The sequence below is a fragment of the Mytilus edulis genome, chromosome 12 (assembly GCF_963676685.1).
Source record: "Mytilus edulis chromosome 12, xbMytEdul2.2, whole genome shotgun sequence".
Classification (NCBI taxonomy): domain Eukaryota; kingdom Metazoa; phylum Mollusca; class Bivalvia; order Mytilida; family Mytilidae; genus Mytilus; species Mytilus edulis.
In genome coordinates, this window is record NC_092355.1 from 79,319,305 (window position 1) to 79,341,528 (window position 22,224).

Sequence of the window (22,224 nt, forward strand, 5' to 3'; positions counted from 1 at the left end):
AAAAATGTCTACTGAAAATTTTACGAGGTTGATATTTTCAAAAAGCGGAAGATTTCAAATTTTGAACGGGAGGGACGGAAGAGGGTCTGAAAAGCAGGAGATTTTGACTCCCTCCAGAAGAATCACATGTATTTCATGGTTCAGTTGTTATAGTTTAGTTTTGGTGTTTTGGTCGGTTTTTCTTATACTATATGCCATAGGTCTACTATTTTTGGTGTATGGTATGATTGTAAGGTGTGACTAGCTGGCAGGTATCATCTGACCTTGACCTCATTTTCATGGTTCATTGGTCAAAGTTCAGTTTTTGAGTTTTGGTCTTTTTTTCTTATACTATATGTCATAGGTCAACTATATTTAGTGTATGGAAATATTCTATTATCTTTATGTAAGTCGCACAGGTTTTATTTGACCTTGACCTCATTTTCACAGTCCATTGCTCAGTGTTAAGTTTTTTGTGTTTTGGTCAGTTTTTCTTAAACTTTAAGGAATAGGTCAACTATATTTGTTGTATGGAAGAACTGTTAGCTGTACATGCCTGCCTGGCATGATTCATCTGACCTTGACCTCATTTTCATGGTTCATTTGTCAATGTATAGTTTTCTTGGTTAATGTTAAGTTTATGTGACAGTTGTAATAAAGCTTTATATTTAGGACTATCAACATAATATCAACGATTAACAAAGAAGGCGAGACATTTCAGTGTGTGCACTCTTGTTAATTAAACTTTGGTAAATTGTTTATATCCATTGTTGTAATTAAGCTCCCTTTTGATTTTGATGAATTTTAGATTTCACGTTTCTGAGTTATAAGATTTTATTCATAAAAAAGGGGTATTTTTCAAGTTTTTTGGACAATATCCTTAAAGTGCTTAGAGCAGTTTTCAATAAACTTTGATGACTGATTTATATCTATTAAGATAACCTCCCTTTTTGCACAGTTTATTACACAACAACAAGAAATCTTTAATTGAATATAAATTCAATTCATATAACCAATTTCAAGTTCCTTGACTACATTTATTCAGAAACCTATAATATGTCAAATATTTAATTACAATCCAAATGCAGACCTGTATCAAGCTTGAATATTGTGTCGTGTTGAATATTGTGTTCTTTGACTACATTTATTCAGAAACCTATTATATGTCAAATATTTAATTACAATCCAAATGCAGACCTGTATCAAGCTTGAATATTGTGTCCAAATGCAGACCTGTATCAAGCTTGAATATTTGTTCAGGGTTGGACCTCTGCGGGCGTATCCAGCTGCGCTCAGCGAAGCAGTTTATTTTATTTTGGTGTGATGGATTGTTTTGTTTTTATTCAATTTTTGATTTTTGTGTGTTTGAAAATATTTAAATCAAAACACTACTGATGAAACAAATTTTGAAAAAGAGAGAAACTTTCAGCAAAAACTAAACATTTTACTGAAGTAACAAAGGAAATAAAAAAAAGAAGACATACATAATGTCATGATTATGACTAACGTTGCATTAATGATGAAATGTATACCCTCATTAAGTTTAACAACTAATTTACCCTTCCAGGTCCTGAAACAGAAACACTAGACTTGAAACCAGATAATCATCATTTCGTGCAACTAGCAAGAAAAATCGGTATTGTGGACTTCTACAACTTCTTCATTAAACTTGGAATGGAAAAAACTGATCTTGACAACTTGAATTTTCGTTATTTTTCAAATCCTATGGATTTTATGTTGATGGGGCTGTTTGAATGGAGGGATAAAATAGAAAGTGACCAAATGACTGCAACATTTAGGAAATTACAGACGGCACTGACGGCTATTGAAAATGTTGAAAGACAGCACTATCTTTGTCAGGTTGGATAAATGAAATTTTTTTTTTCTGACAAATTTGTCTTGCAATGTTATCATATATTTTTTTTGGTGACAACTAAAGACATCTATCACCAATAACATTCTATGATAAAGTGGATGGTAATTTAATATTGTGCAAAGTAATGCTAACGAAAATAAATTCCAAACGGCCAGCATATAATTATTGTATTATTAAAACACATCACATTGTATTTACTGTATCTACAGTACACATTTTATAGAAAAGTATTGTTTTTTTCTAGTTTTATATTTGCTCTTTGATACTATATAAGACTTTAATTCATTTGATGCATTCTTTTACTTTTGACATATTTCAGGTACACAGAGAGGATCAAACGTTAGCAAGTAGGTGTACTTTTATTGTTAAGTTGCATATACTCATATCTTCATTATTGGATTCGTATCTTACTTATACCATTTCTTCAAATACACACAAACAACATGATTCATTTTATCAAGGTACACATGTATGTGCATTTCAGTTCAGGATATGAAAGTTGAAGATTGAGTAAACCTTGGTTTTTAATTCATTTTGATTTTATTACTCAAAAATGAGGATAAATGATTTTTTTAATATCATGTTTCGATGTGTCATTCCAATAATTCTAGGTTCTTTTGGTTTTTTTTACAGAAATAGCTAACATCAGCCTTCAAGATGTTCCGTCAGATGATGTAATCAGTAGTTTGACAGAAAAGAAGTTGATAGGTGATTGCATTGTTCACTTTGGCGTTGAATTAGGTCTGGGTATCAATAGCATTAAGGAGACAATAGTCAACAATCCAAGGAATCTGTATGGTCAAATACATAATCTTCTCATAAAATGGAAATCTGGCAAGGTAAAGTCAACAATCTACCGACTTATGATAGCTTTGAAAAATGTTAAAGCTTCTGAAGGACTAGCTTTTGTGATGAAAACGTATGGTGTGGAGCCAAACTATGAAGAAAATTTGGTAAGTAGATAAACTTGTGACAAGTATTTAAGAGAGTCTAAACATTGGTTAAATTAGAGAAAATTTGTATAAATATCCAAGGATTATCCTTATAAAATAAGAAACTTGCAAAAAACACTAGCATGGTGAAGCAAATATTCTACCTACTATGTGTTGGAAAGGCATCTGCGGGACTTGTTTTTGTGATTAAAACTTATAATGTGGGGCCAAACTATGAAGTAAATGAAAGTATATACAAAGGGATATTAATTTATCTCTTCAGAAAAATAATAACTTTCCACTTGTGATGATAAGTTTTTGTTATGCATGTTATGGTTTACACAAACTTATATCTCAGAGCTACCTAAGCTCAACACTTTATATCATAAGGTCATTTGCTACAAGTAATACAATATAAAATACCTGCACTCATACCTTGTTATGGTACGTTCAGGTGCTAGCATTTACAACAACAAAAAAACTAAGAGGCACATAAACATATCCTTTATATTCGTTCAGTTGAGAGCATTACGAAAAAAACTAAGAAGTACATAAACATATCCTTATGATACGTTCAGGTGAGAGCATTTACAACAAAAAAAAAACAAGAAGTACATAAACATATCATTGTTTTGATGCGTTCAGATAGTAGCATTTACAACGAAAGAAACATAAGAAGTACATAATCATATTCTTGTTTTGATACGTTCAAGTGCTAGCGTTTACGACGAAAAAACACCTAGTTAATTGCTGCAGCAGTTGGTCTCTTGTGAATATTTGTCTTGTTGGCAATCACACCACATCTTCTTTTTTTTATAATAACTAAATTAATCCACACATCATTGTTTTGATATGTTCAGGTGATAGCAGTTACAACAAAAAACCTAGATGACTGCAAATTATCAATTAATGGTACCCTTATACATGTGAAGTGTTCAAAATAATATTTCATGTTGATCATTCTCAAAATATTGATCAGTTTGGCTCACAAAAGTAATTGTACAGAATTACTTATTATATTTGAGTCTAGCTTTTGAGTAAGATTGTGAGGGGTTTATTGTTCCTGTCTGTAAGTCCGGTTATTTAGACCGTTCGTCCATCCTGTACTTATATACCAATTATCAAATATGGTATGATTGCCATTGATACAACTCTCTAACAGAGACCAATGAGGTTGTAGTTAACAACTATAGTTCAAAGTGCAGCCTTCAACAAAGAACAGGTTAACCTTTTTCTGTCCTTTACCATCAGATATAGTCCCGTTATTTTGAAAAAGGACACATGTCTTTTTTGAATAAAAAAAATTCAGAGATATGCCAAATCAGGGTTTGTACTAACGTGTTCGGTTCATTGAAAATTGAAACATGAACGTCATATCATATCACCGTTTATGGTAAAGGAAGTTCACCATCAACATGTACAATATAAACTTTAACTAGTTATACATGTTGATTGTGATGTGCATTTTTAAAAATATATATTTGCTAAACTAGGTGATCAATATTTCACATTTAAATAAACACGTAAACGTCGAACAGCGGTATACTACTGTTGCCTTTATTTATACTAGCAGAGTGTTGTTGTGTTAAGGACACATGTTTAACTTTCCGAGTAAATGTATCAGTCATTGATGAGCGATTTGATTTTTATATTTTATCAGACATATGAATTTTGTAACAAATGAGATAACTAATTATTTTCGTTTATTTGAAATTTTTTTTCTAAATCAATAGTTGTATTATTTGGTATGAATTGAAGTGTGATAATCATCAAATTTTATGCCAATTAGTTGACTCTTCGTAATGTAATTGATGCTGATTTGTAAAACTATGCATTGTTATTTGGGGACTGATGGTATTGGAATGTTTTTAATTGGAAGGCACGGGTGGGTGGGTGGTTGTGAGCTTAATCCTGCTGACAAATTTCTTTGCAGTCTATTTTTTGGTTTTAGTTAAACCTTGACAGGTGAGCATTGGCAAAACTATACTCCTTTCTCGTTCATTTGTAACTTTGTTGTTACAGCAACCCATTCATGGAAGTAAATGGGACTCCATTGTCTAGTTCGAGAAACAAATATGCAGGACAGGTCTACCAAAATGTCCGTTGTTACAGATTTCAAGCAAAACAACGACCAGTTTTACAGACCAAAACTTATCTGGCCATAAATTACCTTTTTATGTTTCATATCTCTCTTTGGATACGTTTGGGATAATTGTGAATACCAATGCCCTATACGATTAACGCAGTAATACCCCCCCCCCCCCCAAAAAAAAAACCATGATTTTGACTGCTTTTCACAGTTTTTTATTTTTTGTCACCGAGAACACATTAAGACTTCAATTTTTTCTCGACAATACATTTTGAAATGGTTTATTAAAATCATTATGGAGGGCCATGTGGACTATAAAGTAAAGACTATATAAATCACAACTTATGGCAGGATTAGGGGTGAAAGGGTTTACCATGTGATGCATTTTCAAATTTGCTACTGATCATCAGCTTCCTGTTTTCCGAAAACTTCTAGCTGAATATTGTCAGTGAGGAACGGCGCACAGTTCAACTTGCTTTCTCCTTAAAACCGAATGCAAGATGATAAATCAATTCAGCAGTGGTGTCATAAACTTGATATTTTAGAAATTAAAACAACTGCATAATTTATAAGTTGCATAGTAATCCCATATGCAGTAACTTTTCTGTCCCTGATATGTGCACTGTTTTTGTTCTTTTCTTAGTTTATTTTGTTCAAAGACAAATAAAGAACTGTTTGAGATAAGCTAATCATTCTAGTTACTCTCTGTAATTGCTTAAAGGGGCAGGTAAATAGATGTTTAAATTCTGTATTGGTGATCATCCAAAAGTGATAACTTTTATTTTGTAAAATCCTTTAATATGTTACAGAGTTCTGAAAATGTTCCAAGATCGATTCCTCACCCAGAAAGCTGCTGTCCATTCCAACCTACCGGTACATCCACCAAGGTAAGAACCTACTGTTTGTGGTATATAAGTTAGCATTATGTTAATATTTATATACCTGGCAGTAAGTATTACGCTATGTATGTAAAGATTTAGGATGTTATAGATCAATAAGTATTACTTCTTTTACTGCGTACTAGTAACTCATTTCTAACGAAACATTATGCATTTATCTACTATAGTGGTGTTATGAAATAGTGATTTCTGTTGCAATGAAAACCATTCAGACAATTTTGGGTAAATCAAAGATAAACGAACTAATCTGTTTCCCATGAGGAAGTACACCACTAATTCATGGTCCCATTGCTTTCTATGTTAAATTCCTCCGTTTCAAGTAGGCACACCTCTTTTGTTTTAAGTTCAAATAAAGTGGCAATCATTGCATTTCAAAGCAACACTTTATGGTGTCTTATACTGACAAAATTAACATACCTTTAATTGCATATAAGAAAGAACTGGTTCCTGGAACTTTGGATGTACCAAAACAGGTACTTCAGATCTGACAAACAGACAAAATGTACCCTCTTTTTTAAATTTGGTGCATTTTTTTTAATATTCAAAATCAAAAGTCCAAAAGTGTTCTACAATGATCACCAGTCCTTCAGCTTTCATTTGATACCAAAAATACCTAAATATTCTACATATTTTGAAAGTTACACTCATGCGTAGGAACTATTTTGTGTTAAATATGTACTACTTTCTGGTATGTGCTTTCTGGCCGGGCCTGAATTAGTGGTGTTACACCATGAGCATATATAGATAATTGGATAATGAGACCTATTGCTTTGACTTTGCATACGATTTTCTTACCCTGAAAACTGACACATGCTCATCTTCTTTTACACAGCCAATTATAAACAAACATAGGTGGAATGTTGAATGGAAGGTTCTCTTCTAATAAATATCATTTGGTTTTGTTTGAACAAAATTTCAGTCTTTTTAACTTATAATATGTCTTACTTTTCCGGTTTACATTTAGACGGAGTCTTAAGGTTAACAAACTTTTTGCACACATTCATTGAGTTTTATGAAACTTAGACAGAAACCTCCTTTAGTTTTTTTTTAATTGAATAATCTTTTCCAAACCTTCATGAAATTTTAGTAGACCTTAAATGAGTTACGAGATTTAAAAAAAAAAGGACTTTTTTTGTTCAATCATTAATGAAAATGAAAAAGTGTAATAAAAGTCCGTTTTTAAAAGCCATTTTGGTTCAATTTTGTCAAAATGAACTAAGAAACATCGCTGATGAATTATTCACTTGCAAGTGAATAAATCAACCTCATTGAATCCGTATTCATGTGAACTTCAGCTTAACCTCTTAGCTAGAGATGGGTTACGCATGAATTAGGCTTGTTCGGTTATTAAAAGGAAAAGAATGTCAACATTGAAAGTGAAACAGGGTAAACCATTTTATTTAATTTTTATACAGGTAAAAACGATGATTAACATATATTTTTAGTCCCCTAGTGACACAGTCGAAGGGGACTTTATGTTTGTCTGTATGTCTGTCTGTCTGTTTGTCTGTCCATCCGTCATTCCGGCAAATCAGTTTTCCATACTTTTATTCTTCGTGCTTAAAAATATTGATTTGATATTTATTAAGGTGTATTGTTTTATAATGTCAAGTTATAGATCAAGTTTGAGTTTTGTTTCGGTCAGACGATTTTGTTCACAGTAATAGTCCTTGAACTTAGAAAATTCACTCAAATAATCAGTTTTCCACACTTTTTTGTCCTTGACGGAGTCAAAATGCGAGACATAGGTATGCTGTTTCTGGCGTTGGCAAGTGGTAGGTCAATCATATTTTGTATGCCTTTGTATAAGCATTGGCACATCTGATTTCCATGGAGATTATTTGGCCCTGCCCCCTCAGTCATAGTCTATTGACTTCGAAACTTTTGCTTATTTTACATGTATTAGTTTGTGATTAGGTCAGTTTATGGGGAACCACAAGTGGTAGGTCAATGATATTTGGTATGCAGTTGTATAAGCATTGTCATATCTTGTTTCCATGGAGATAATTTGGCTCCGCCCCTTAGTCATGGTCTATTGACTTTATCAATTTTTCAAAGTTATCATGTATTAGTTTGTGATTAGGTCAGTTCAAGAGGAACCATTAGTGGTAGGCCAATGTTAATTGGTATTTAGTTGTATAAGCTTTGGCACATCTCATTTCAAGGCATGGGGAATATTTGGCCTTGCCCCTCAGTCACAGTCTAATGACTTTGAAACTTATCTTAGTTTACATGTATTAGTTTGTGATTAGATCAGTTTAAGATGAACTGCTTATGTTAAGTCGATGATATTTGGTATGCAAATTTATTGGCATTTGCATATTGTTTCCATGGAGATTATATAGCCCCATCCCCTCTGTATGGTTCATTGACTTTGAAACTTTTACATAGTTTACAAGTTAATGTTTGTATTTAGATTTTGAAACGACTTATAATAAGTCAATGGTATTTGGTATGCAGTTGTATTAGCATTGGCACATTTCATTTACATGGAAATTGTTTAGCCATATAACTCAGTCACGGTTCATTGACTTTGAATATTTGCATAACTTGTGTAAGATGTTAGAGTGTTGCTATTTGAATTTCAACACTTGCATAATCAAAATTACAAAAAGGCGAGACATATCTCTGTGATAACAGTTTTTGTTGTCATGCTTGAAGATATTGGTTTGATGATTGGTATATATTTTTATCTTCAGGCAAGTAACAGATAAAGTTCGAATTTTGTTCCGCTCTTACGAGTTTGTGCAGAGTGATTGTCCTTGAACTTAGAAAATTCAATAAAAAAAATCAGTTTTAAATAATCAAATTTCTACATTTTTTTCGTTATCTTTGAAGATATTGACTTGATATTTGTTATATAATTTACACCATGACAAGTTATAGATCAAGTTAGCATTTTGTTCCAGTACAATGAATTTTTAACTGGTGGGGGCCTATGTATTGCCAGGAAATACTCACAGAATGCTTGTTAACCTCTAATATGAAATCAAACAGACCTAGAAAAATCCAGTTGCACCAGTTCGCCATCTTTTTATATCCATGTTTATGTTTATATCGAGGTATATGACCGTCAGCAGTTATCGGAGGTCCCCACCAATGTTTATTAGCTGGCGTCTATACTACAATACACACAAAATGTTGATTCATATGATCGAGGTTCTGCATTGTAAATTGTGTATTTTAGACTTTCTTTAAATTTGATATGCATTTTTGTGTGTTATAAATCAAATATGAGAATTTGCGGCAAATCAGTGAACATGAATTGGACAGCTAGTGTCCCTTTAACATAAACTGTATCATGTTAAAATTGAAGAAATATCATCTAGAGTAACATTTTAAAAGTTAGATTTTTTCTTTTTTGCCCACCTTTTAGATACATCAAGTAATTTCATATTTTGAAGTTTGGGCCACACCAATTTGATTCCTTGTTCGACGGACCCGCCCGCACCTATTTCTTTCAAAACAGAATTTTTATTTTTTTTTATATTCCCGCTTCCCGCATCCGGAAATATAATCATGTCCATTTCCCGCACCAGTTTTCTTTTGTAAATATAATAAAAAGATATCAACATTTGTTTTAAAAATCACAGTCTAACCTGTATGTAACGATTTTAAACATAAAAGCACCCATCAAACTGTGTAAATATCTGTGAGAATATTTGAAATATCTGTGAGAATATTTGTTTCAGCATGAAACCTATTTATCCAAAGTGGGAGTGCTCCGATATAAATTGGTTGACCGTTATGGAATAACCATTTCACAAATGATATCGGATATGTTCCTTACGTCGTAACTACAATCCCCTTCCCTTTCATGAATGTGACCTACCGAATTAGACTATTTACCGGATTTGTAATCACATAAGCAACACAACGGGTGCCACATGTGGAGCAGGATCTGCTTACCCTTCCGGAGCACCTGAGATCACCCCTAGTTTTTGGAGGGGTTCGTGTTGTTTATTCTTTAGTTTTCTATGTTGTGTCATGTGTACTATTGTTTTTCTGTTTGTCTTTTTCATTTTTAGCCATGGCGTTGTCAGTTTGTTTTAGATTTATGAGTTTGACTATCCCTTTGGTATCTTCCGTCCCTCTTTTATAACAGCGGAAATACCTATAAAGAACAAAAAAATAGTTTCTTTCCCCCTTACTTGTATTCCCTATGAAAAAATGTTCGTTGTTAGAATAAAGTACAAAGAACTTCTGAAGGATTTGCCTTCAACTGCAATTATATTGTATGCTGGCGAAACAAAACTATCCATAGCCGCTGCATGTTTATGCACCTGTCCTGGTTGATTCAGGGGCCTGTCGTTCAGCAGTTATCGTTTGTTGGTGTTGTTCAAAGTGTTCATTGGTATTTTCCCGTTTGGATATATCAATTAGATTGTTGGTTTTCCTGTTCGAATTGTGTACGCTAATAATTTTGGGGTCCTTTATAGCTTGCTGTTTGGTCTGTATCAAAGACCTGTGTAAAAGGCCGTACTTTGACCTGTGTTTGTTATTATCAGGTTGAGAACAACCCTCCTTCAGACATGTCAGACAAGGGGTCATTTTATTGATGTAGAAAAGAAAATAGAAATACCAAGGATTTGTATAGTTCTTCTATACAAAACCTTTGAAAACTTAGAATTTTGTACTCAAAAAGAGGAGCGTTACATCATATTCTAAACAACTTTTTCTAAAAGAGGGGTCCACTTATTTTGAATAATATTAAACTGTTAAAGTAAATGTGTTAACATGGTTAAAGTCCAGGAATATTACAAAAATTCTTGGACATCTTTTGACCATTTAATACCAGATAGATATATAGTTCTTTGAGAAAATATGAGCCCTTTTGTACAAACAAATATATTATAACTTATATTGATCCCTCATAAAACATGTAAAAGGGATATTTATAACATTAAGAGGTTGCCTCCAATCTGATTATGACTAGGATGGAGAATTGGATCATTGTCAGTCACACATACATAGACCAGATTTAATTATTTCTTGGTGAACAGAGAAAAAATACTTCAGAAATTAAAGAAATGTCAAAGTACAAGTGATAAATCAAGTTTTAATATTGTCAAAACCTACTATTTTATGTTTACAAAAAAAATTATAATCGCTCGCCTTTACTTTTCAAGCTTCGCCTCAAAGATTTGCAGATTAAATATTTTTTTATAAAAATTTTCAAATCGCTCGCTCGCCCCAAATTTTGGAGTCCAAAAATCCGTAACAAGAAATTAAAATGATGTGGCCTTGAAGAACTTTTGCAAATATTCATTGAATTTTATAAAGCTTGGCTAGAATTTTCATCATTATTATGATAATGAAGGGAATAGTACCCGTTAATAAAAATGTGACAATAACAAGTGAAACTGCGAGCTACTGCTCACTGATGATACCCTAGCCGCAAGTGGATAATATTAATAGTGTAAAAATATGCAAGTGTTCGGTAAACAGGAAGTTGTCGAGTGATGAATCTGAAAATGCATCACACGTGTAGTGTTTGCTATGTATGCTTTAGTATATGAGTATAGAAAGAGAGATAACTCTGTTATATGTTGAAACAATGTATGTGAACTGCTTGTCTCCCTTTGTACTGTTATATATACAATATGCTGAGTTTCCGGTGACGTAATAAATGATGTACAAAAGTACCTTCAATGGTGTTTGTTTGTAAGCCAGTATCAGGTTCAATCCGAATGTGCTAGCCTCAAACAGTATATTTAAATTGGCGACGAGGATAATCAAAGGTTGTATAACAAAATGGGATTAGTTTTACTACCAGATGTTAGCGGTATTCAGAACTTTGACATTTCTGACTCGACAGGATTGTCTGCACGTTGGAAACGATGGCTTCGGGGGTTTCAACTATTTGCCGCAGGAAAAGGGGTTACAGACGTAGATCAAAAATATGCATTATTATTGCACACAGACATTTTCTTCACATTGCCGGAAGGTGCAGGAGAAGGTGCATATGAGAAGGTGGTGAGTGCGCTAGATGCTTATTTTACACCACTTTCAAATACCCCTTATGAACGATCAATTTTTCGATCTATGATTCAGTCTTCTTCAGAGACAATTGAACAATATATAACGCGTCTTCGACAGAGAGCTGAAACATGTGATTTTGGCAATCAAAATGCAATTGATGAAAGAATACGAGATCAAATTATTGATAAATGTTTATGTCACCATCTCAGAGGTAAATTACTTGAGAAAGGTAGGACACTTACTTTAGCAAATATTAGAAGTATTGTAAAAGCTATGGAAGACTCAGAACGACAAGCTAAATCAATTGAAGGTCAAGGTCAAGTCAACATGATACAGTCAAAAGGTAAACAGTATGGCAAGAACAGTTTTAATTCTGGTAACAAAAGTTTTCATTCGGGTAACAAGTCTACATGTACAGCAACGTGCTACAGTTGTGGACATGAAGGTCACATTAGGACTGACCCAAGCTGTCCGGCTCGGGGGAAGAAATGCAGGAAGTGTAAAATTGTTGGTCATTTTGATAAAGTTTGTAAAACTAAGGATAAGTCAAAACACGGAAAGATTCGTCAAGTTGTTGAACAACCACAGAATAACACGGATGATGAGGAATATGTATTCAGCATGATCGGTGTAAATCAGATAAATTCTGTATGTGATAATATTGTTGTCAATATAGGGAATGTGAATTTGAAAATGATAATTGATTCTGGAGCATCATGTAACATCATGGGAATAAATTTATGGAATTATTTAAAAGATAATCATGTGAAATGTGTTTTGTCCAAGTCTACAAAGAGTTTATTCGCATATGGCAGTGAGGAACCATTGAAAATCGCTGGAATATTTACAGCTACTGTACAATGTAACAACAGAACTTTAAATGATATTGAATTTGTTGTTATCGAAGGCAAAGACAGTTATCAAAGGTACCAGGATTATAATTTAATACGCCAGACGCGCGTTTCGTCTACATAACACTCATCATTGACGCTCAGATCAAAACAGCTGAAAAGCCAAACAAATACAAAGTTGAAGAGCATTGAGGACCCAAAATTCCAAAAAGTTGTGCCAAATACGGCTAAGGTAATCTACTCCTGGGCGTAAAAAAATCCTTAGTTTTGGAAAAATTCAAAGTTTTGTAAACAGAAAATTTTTAAAAATGACCATATAATTGATATTCATGTCAACACCGAAGTGCTGACTACTGGGCTGGTGATACCCTCGGGGACGAAACGTCCACCAGTAGTGACATCGACCCAGTGGTGCAAACAGTTATCAAAGGTACCAGGATTATAATTTAATACGCCAGACACGCGTTTCATCAACATAAGACTCATCAGTGAAGCTTAGATCAAAACAGTTAGGTCAGGCTTTGTTGAGTCGTAATACAGCAGAACAGTTAGGTGTGCTGCAGCTTGTTCGCAGTGTTACTGAACCTCGAACAATTAAGGACAAGTATCCAGAATGTTTTACAGGAGTTGGTAAATTGAAATCATTTCAGTTACAGATACCTATCTACCCAGATGTTGAACCCATTATTCAGCCTATGAAGAGGGTACCGTTTAATCTGCGCGATAAACTTGGCAAGAAGTTAGATGAAATTTTAGATTTAGATATAATTGAACATGTCAATGAACCTAGTCAATGGGTTTCTCCAGTAGTAGTCGTGCCAAAACGTTCAGGTGATGACATCAGACTATGTGTTGACATGCGCCAGACTAATACAGCTGTGAATCGAGTAAGACATCCGATTCCAACAATAGATGAACTATTGCAAGATATGAACTCTATTAAAGTGTTTAGTAAGCTTGATGTAACTTGGGCCTATCACCAAATTGAGTTAAAACCAGAGTCTAGAGAAATAACTACTTTTGTAACTCATAAAGGGTTGTTTAGGTATAAGCGCCTTATGTTTGGTATTAGTTGTGTCCCTGAATTATATCAAAATATCATGCAACAAGTCCTTCAGGGCTGTGAGGGTGTTCATAACATTATGGATGATATTATTGTACATGCTAGTAACCAGGTTGTCCATGACAAATGTCTTGAAAATGTTGTTAGGGTACTGCGAGATAAAGGTATTACTTTAAACAATGATAAATGTGAATTTAATATGTCCAAAGTAGTGTTCATGGGTCATGTTTTGTCTGGTCGGGGTATTGGGCCAGCAGATGTCAAAGTCAAAGCTGTCGTTGAAACACGTGAGCCAAGAACTTCAGCAGAAGTTCGTAGTTTCTTAGGTCTTGTTAATTATAGTGCTAGATTTATTTCTGACTTAGCAACTATTTCAGCTCCGCTGCGTGTACTAACTCGTAAAGATGCCACGTTCACATGGGGTAAAGATGAACAAAGGTCGTTCGATGAGCTGAAACGTCGTCTTGCCAATGCGGAAATTTTAGGTTATTATGACTAGTCGGCACTGACTAAGGTAATCGCAGATGCTAGTCCAGTTGGACTTGGAGCTGTGCTCATACAAGAACAAAACGGTGAGATGCGCATTATTTCTTACGCGAGTAGGATTTTAAGCGATACGGAACGCAGATATTCGCAGACCGAAAAGGAGGCTCTAGCCTTGGTATGGGCGTGTGAAAGGTTTCATGTTTATATCTATGGAAGCCAGTTCGAGCTCTTAACGGATCATGAACCGCTCGAGTGTATTTACTCTACAAAGTCGAAAGTATGTGCTCGAATTGAGCGCTGGGTTCTTCGCATGCAACCATATATATATACTGTACGGTATATTCCCGGACCGAAAAATATAGCCGACTCGCTATCACGTTTGATCAAAGAAGGAAAAACACGTGACAATCGGGAAAATGTAACTGAGGAATACGTTAAATCTGTAGCTCAAGAATCAACACCGGTTGCGATGACAACACGAGAAATCGAAAGAGCTTCCGAGAATGATCCTGAATTAAAGGCTGTCCGAGAATGTCTTGTTCACAGTCAGTGGCACCGTATCGAGTTCAAAGAATATCTACCGATTCGAAGTGAACTATACGCTATTGGTCAATTAGTACTTCGGGGTACTCGTATCGTGATACCTATTAGTTTACGGGAACAGGTACTTCAGCTTGCTCATGAAGGTCACCCTGGCATTGTTGTCATGAAAACGCGTTTACGAAGTAAAGTCTGGTGGCCAGGGATAGACAAAAGTATTGAGAAGTTTTGTTCATAATGGTACACATATTATTTCAAAACAAAATCTTCAAACTTTGACGGTAACCTTTTCACTCTGACTGGAATATCTTTCATACTACAAGTTTCATCTTGACTAGAACTTAAACACTTATTTTCATCAAAATTGCAAAAGAAGCTGTTACGGTTGTTAATTGGTTAGTCAGCCTAGTAAACCCGAACCGTTAAAGCGTACAGAGTTGCCCTCTGCCCCGTGGCAACACTTAGCTGCTGATCTATTAGGACCGTTACCGAGCAATCATTATATGTTTGTATTAGTTGATTATTATAGCCGCTATTTTGAAGTCGCTGTTACTAAGAATATTTTGTCGGAAAATATTACGTCGTTGATTTCAAAATTTTGCTTGACTCATGGATTGCCGTTATCAATTCACACCGATAATGGACCCCAGTTTGTTAGTCAACATTTTAAGAACTTTATGTCCGAACATGGTATAGTCCATCATAGAACAACTCCGTTATGGCCACAGTCTAACGGCAAAGTAGAGCGCCAAAATCGTTCGATAATGAAGCGTGTGAAAATTGCGCAAGCCAAAGGTCGCGACTTGAAATTAGAATTGAATAAATTTCTAATTATGTACCGTAGTACTGCTCTTTCTACAACCGGAGTAAGTCCGTCCGAATTACTTTTTGGTCGAAAATCAAAACAAAGTTACCTCAGTTGATTGATTATAATATTAATGATTTTGAAGTACGCGACCGAGACGCCGAACAAAAGGAAAAATATATGCGGATAAGCGTTGTGGTGCGTGCGAGAGTGATATTCGTGTCGACGATCAAGTTCTATTCAGGCAAGACCGTGGAAATAACATGTCTACACCTTTTGTTCCATCCCCTTTTAAAGTGGTTGAGAAAATTAGTAATAGTGTATTGGTTGAATCTGACCAAGGTGTTCAATACAGGAGAAATGTGACACATTTAAAGAAATTTATTGAAAGAGAAAATAATGATTTGATGCAAACAAAAATGTAGTTAATACAGAGTCTGAAATTATTTCAAATCACAAAGATGAATATGAGAATTTAAATGAATCTAGCAATTTTGATGAAAATAAGTGTTCAAGTTCTAGTCAAGATGAAACTTGTAGTATTAAAGATAGACCAGTCAGAGTGAAAAGGTTACCGTCAAAGTTTGAAGATTTTGTTTTGAAATAATATGTGTACCATTATGAACAATTACAAGTTATAGGATTTATGTTATAAAGGTATTAATAACAAATGTTTTTGTTGTTGTTGACATATTATTGACAATGTTGTTTATTTGAATTTTTATGTTTAAACAAAATTGACATAGGGTAGTTCAATTTTTATTTGTAAAACAAAAATGTCAAGATGTTTTCAAATCTTAACAAAGAAGGAAGAGATGTAGTGTTTGCTATGTATGCTTTAGTCTATGAGTATAGAAAGAGAGATAACTCTGTTATATGTTGAAACAATGTATGTGAACTGCTTGTCTCCCTTTGTACTGTTATATATACAATATGCTGAGTTTCCGGTGACGTAATAAGTGATGTACCTTCAATGGTGTTTGTTTGTAAGCCAGTATCAGGTTCAATCCGAATGTGCTAGGCACAAACAGTATAACACGGTATAGCTGACTTATATAAATCCTGAAAACAAATCTCAGAAATCCTTGTATTGTAGTTCCTGAGAAAAATGTGACGAAAATTTTCAACTTGGCTTTCATGTGTAAAATCATACAAGTGTTCGGTAAACAGGAAGTTGTCAAGTGATCAATCTGAAAACGCATCACACGGTATAGCTGACTTATATAAATCCTGAAACCAAATTTCAGAAATCCTTGTATTGTAGTTCCTGAGAAAAATGCGACGAAAAATATTCATGGGACTAATCTTAATAATGTAAAATGGTATGTGTTCGGTAAACAGGAAGTTGTCTAGTGATGAATCTGAAAACGCATCACACGGTATAGCTGACTTATATAAATCCTGAAACCAAATTTCAGAAATCCTTGTATTGTAGTTCCTGAGAAAAATGTGACGAAAATTTTCAACTTGGCTATCATGTGTAAAATCATACAAGTGTTCGGTAAACAGGAAGTTGTCAATAGATCAATCTGAAAACGCATCACACGGTATAGCTGACTTAGATAAACCATGAAACCAAATTTCAGAAATCCTTGTATTGTAGTTCCTGAGAAAAATGCGACGAAAAATATGCATGGGACGGACGGACTGACTGACGGAAGGACAGACAGAGGTAAAACAGTGTTCGGTAAACAGGAAGTTGTCAAGTGATCAATCTGAAAACGCATCCCACGGTATAGCTGACTTAGATAAATCCTGAAACCAAATTTCAGAAATCCTTGTATTGTAGTTCCTGAGAAAAATGCGACGAAACATATTCATGGGACGGACGGACTGACTGACGGAAGGACAGGCAGAGGTAAAACAGTATACCCCCCTTTTTTTAAAGCGGAGGTATAAAGCGGGGGTATAATAAAAGCATTTGTTTCTAATAAAAATTTGCGAATGAAAATGAACAACAGGCTCAAAGCCTTGGGAAACTTATCTTGCAATAGTATTATAAAAAGACATTAAAAGGGGCATACCAATTATTTTTTCTTTGATTCAGTATTTGAAAAGTTTCTCATTTTGTCACCGGGAATCCATTTTTGGCTTGCTTTACTGTATATTGTTTGCATCTCCTTTTTCCGACACAGTCGGTATATTTTCAAGGTGCTTAATCCTGGTAACAGCTTGGATGTTGTCGAAAATCTGTTCTCTGATTGTACTAAAGTTATGTCATTGTTGATGTTGAGCGTATGCAGGTGAAAGTTTACATAAATAACTGAGATAAAATCTATTTCATAACAATGGTAGAATTTTAAAATGTTTATTTTTTTTATGAATAGCGTTTAATTTGAAAAGAAAACATTTACCAAGGGAAAATTTTTATTTTCAATATCTGAGATTTAATCGAATTTCATAACATCAGAGTTTTAAAATGTTTTTTTTATAAATAGCTTTGAATTAGAATAGAAAACATTTACCAAAAGAAAATTAAGATTTTTCAATATGAACTACCCATCCATCCAACGCCATCCATCCCTGCATTATTTTCCATGGTGTTTTAAAGAACGTGATCATTCAGACAAACAAAATGATATACGCTTCATAAAAATAGCCTTTTTTCCAATGGATGGATCTGTCTTTACAGTACATGATATATAAGGCATGAAGATGGAATTGCTTGCAGAGTAGCTAAATATATATCGTAAGGAATAGTAAGATACAGTAACAGAGCTAATTATTTTGATAAGTACGTCTAAACTAGTGACAACTCTATGACAGATCCATCTATTGGTTCACCAATGAAGGTGATACACGGCGGAAAACACATATTATATTCATAATTACTCTAAATATCAGCACAACAAATCTGCAAATTTGCGGAAGAAAATGTTTTCGACTTCCCTCGTCTGGATTCGACTCATGCTATTTGGATATCGAGACAACACCGCCTGCACTGTGTCCAGCACTCTAGACTACACGGCCACCAAGAACTTATAATTCAGCTTTCAGTGGCCTGGTGTTTCCTTGTCATTAGAATCTAGAGTTGTTTAACATTACATGACATATTAGGCATGGAGAAGGAATTCATTGCAGATTAGCTAAATATCTATCGTAAAGGATTGTAAGATACAGTTTATTAGATATGACAAAATAAAAGTCGATGTTTTAAACTACGCTCCAATCTGAAGTCATCAATTATCTTTTTAAAGATGATACTTGTTATATAATATTTCAATAATACCCTATCAAAGATCACCCTAGATTGCTGCAATTCGTATCCAGGTGTATATATGTCACTTACTAAATATGACCACAAAATAAAAAAAAACAGCATTTGTGGTTACTCATTTCCAGGCTAAACATTTGGTTTTATCAAAATCCAAAACATTAAAAAGATCAACATGGGCGATTCATTTACATATAATGGTGCATTGTTTATCTCGATACAATGCACATTGTCGAGCCTGCAACATTCATATCGCGAAAATTTATGTCGCGAATGACATATAGCTATGATCCTAGATTCCGTCGTTAGTGTTGGCGGCGTCAATATTTAGGTTCAGTCTGTGGTTAAAGTTTTTATAGATATAAATAACATTTTTATGGTTAAGAAATAATGTCTGAATTAAACTTTTAAAAGTTTAGTTTAATTTTTAGTATTTTTCTAACAGATGGACATACAGATTAGACCGTTGGCTTTCCCGTTCGAATGCTTTTACACTAGTAAATTTTATAGCTTGCTGTTCGGTGTGAGCCAAGGCTTCGTGTTGAAGGCCGTACCTTGACCTATAATGGTTTACTTTTATAAATTGTTACTTGGATGGAGAGTTGTCTCATTGGCACTCATACCACATCTTCCTATATCTTTTTTACAGTTAACATTTAGAGTCTGAGATTAAATTTTTGTGTATATTATAAACTTGTGAACTTTCATGGATTGTTATTAAACTTGGACAGAATCTAATCTTTGAGACCAAGGCATAGCAACTTATAGAATGTTTGATTTTGTTTTAATTCCGTATTTTGTACTGATAAATTTTTAGGTCAACATTACATTTTTATACTGACAACAGCAATCGTAGTTTGGACACATGGTTCCGCGGAACCCTTTACAAATTGTTGCTTAAAATAAAAAAGACCGGCTCGGTGGGTTTACATTCATTTATTTAAACACTCTCACTAGGGCAATGTATTGTTTTACACTTCAAAAGAAAGTTACACAAAATACAAGAAATTAAAAAAAAAAGGATGATTTTAATAGAAAAAAATAAATACATTTGGTAATTGGAAACAATATTTTAATGGTTTAAGTCTTGCTAGCGACAAATCAACCGGCACAATAGGTTCATTTTCGGATTCAACGACTTCTTTTCCATCCAACTGTTTAACGATTTCATTAGAATACCATTGTTCAAATAAGTAACGCATTTTATTTTTTACCGTGACTGATTTTTGTACACTAACATCTAGCGGTTGTAATCTGTCTGTGCAACATGGTGGGACGGACACGACTTTAATGTTTTTTTCGTCATGTACGGTAAAATTATGTTTTTAACATACTCCATTTGTGTATCAGTCTTTGCCCAATGGTTCTCCGAATGCGTTATGTCCCAGTCAGAAGGAAATTTATAAGTAGGGTGGCATTTGTCAGTTTTTACGCCATAGATTATTTGAGGAGGAAGAAATCTTCTAAAACAAAATATAATCATAAGCGAATAAATAAATAAAACAAGTGTCTATTGTTATAGTTTAATCATTTGTGTTACCTGAATGACCTCTGATGTATTAATTACTGATACAGTTAATCCTTAGAATACCGGTAACAAAGATCGATATTTGTCACAGGTGTTAAAACTTCTTGTAAATGTAACGGTTGATAAAACATGAAATTGATCGGACCTTTGATGTACTAATTAGGTTATAAAATTATCAATAGGAATTTGGGATTGATTTTTGGGGTAATTGCCTCAAAATTTTAGGAATTAGGGGCCACAAAAGGGGAAAAAAGAAGCATTTTTCTAGTTTCATGACAATAACTTATGTGTAAGTGTATGGATCTTTCTAAAATTGTACTACAAGGTTCCATATCACAAAGGTAAAACTGGAATTGAGTTTGGGGGTAATTGCCCGAAACGTTTAGGAATTAGGGGCCCAAAATAAGCATTTTTCTAGTTTCTAGACAATAACTTGTGTTCAAATGTATGGATCTCTCTAAAATTGTACTGCAAGGTGTCATACTACAAAGGGAGGGCTGGGATTGATTTTGGGGGTGATTGCTCAAAATTGTAGGAATAAGGGGCAAAAAAGGGGCAAAAAACAAGCATTTTTCTAGTTTCATGACAATAACTTGTGTGTAAGTGTATTGATCTTTCTGTACCACAAGATTCCATACCAAAAAAGGAAAGTTGGGATTGATTTTGGGGGTTATGACCTAAACTGTTTAGGAATAAGGGGCCAAAAACAATACTTTTCTAATACTTTGTATTAATTGCTTATTTCTTGACCAATTTTAATGGGGTTTTATTCTTGAATTCTTGGGGTTCTTTAATATGCTGAATCTAATCATATATTTTGTTTTTGGATTTTGAGCCCCGTTTTTAAATTGGTCCACATTGAGTTCCAAAGGGTCCAAAATTAAACTTTGTTTGATTTCATCAAAAATGGAATGTTTGGGGTTCTTTGATATGCCGAATCTAATCGTGTATTTAGATTTTTAATTTTGGGTACAGTTTTCAAATTGGTCTACATTAAGGACAGAAGGGTCCAAAATTAAACTTAGTTTGATTTTAACAAAAAATTAATTCTTGGGGTTCTTTGTAATGCTGAATCTGAGCATGTATTTAGTTTTTGATTATGGGCCCAGTTTTCAAGTTGCTACAAACCAGGGTCCAAAATTAAACTTAATTTGATTTCAACAAAAATTGAATATATGGGGTTTTTGATACGCTGAATCTAACCATGTATTTAGATTTTTGATTTTTGGGCCCCTATATCAAATTTGTCTACATTGAGGTCAAAAGGGTCCAAAATTAAACTTTGTTTGATTTTATCAAAAATTGAATTCATGGGATTCTTTGATATGCTGAATCTAACCATGTTTTTCGATTTTGGATATTAGACCATAATAGGTAAATTTAAAATGTTCTAAGACCGCATTCATTCTGTGTCAGAAACCTATGCTGTGTCAAATGTTTTATCACAATCCAAATTTAGAGCTGTTTCAAGCTCGAATGTTGTGTCCATACTTGCCCCAACTGTTCAGGGTTCGACCTCTGCGGTCGTATCATGCTGCGCCACAGCGGAGCATTTTATTTCCAATGGATTTCATCTTCATCCCCTTCAAAATTCAATTTCATTTTTTTTTTCTATTTAAATGTTCGTCGTATTTTCTTTTCATTCCGCGAACAGTAGTTAAATTGGGAAACGGTCCTTAACATTTTCTAACGGTTGCAGCTGGTCCATTTTGTTCGCAGTATCTACCAATATCGGCACGATCCTTTTGTGAAAAAGTTAAATGAATCCCTCGTTTTGCAGATCCAGGTGTTTTTGGTGAATTTTCAGTATTTGAAGGGCTCCCTATAATTTTCTAACAAAAATACCGAACTCTAAAGTAAATTCAAAAGTCCATAAAACTAACGCTATCAATCAGCGAAGCAAACGAAAAACAACCACCATATTCCTGACTTGATACAGGCATTATTTGAAGAGAAATGGTAGTTTAACATGATTATATA

The 22,224-nt window shown here is 34.0% G+C and overlaps 1 protein-coding gene across 1 annotated transcript in view; it reads left to right on the plus strand.

Annotated features, from left to right (window-relative positions):
* The window catches only part of LOC139497229 (uncharacterized), a 308,105-nt gene that overhangs the window by 270,501 nt on the left and 15,380 nt on the right, over positions 1-22,224 (plus strand). The window contains exons 10-12 of the mRNA XM_071285357.1: positions 2,175-2,202; positions 2,489-2,808; positions 5,686-5,763. Of these exons, the coding sequence (XP_071141458.1) occupies positions 2,175-2,202; positions 2,489-2,808; positions 5,686-5,763 (426 nt within the window). The remainder of the gene's footprint in view (positions 1-2,174; positions 2,203-2,488; positions 2,809-5,685; positions 5,764-22,224) is intronic.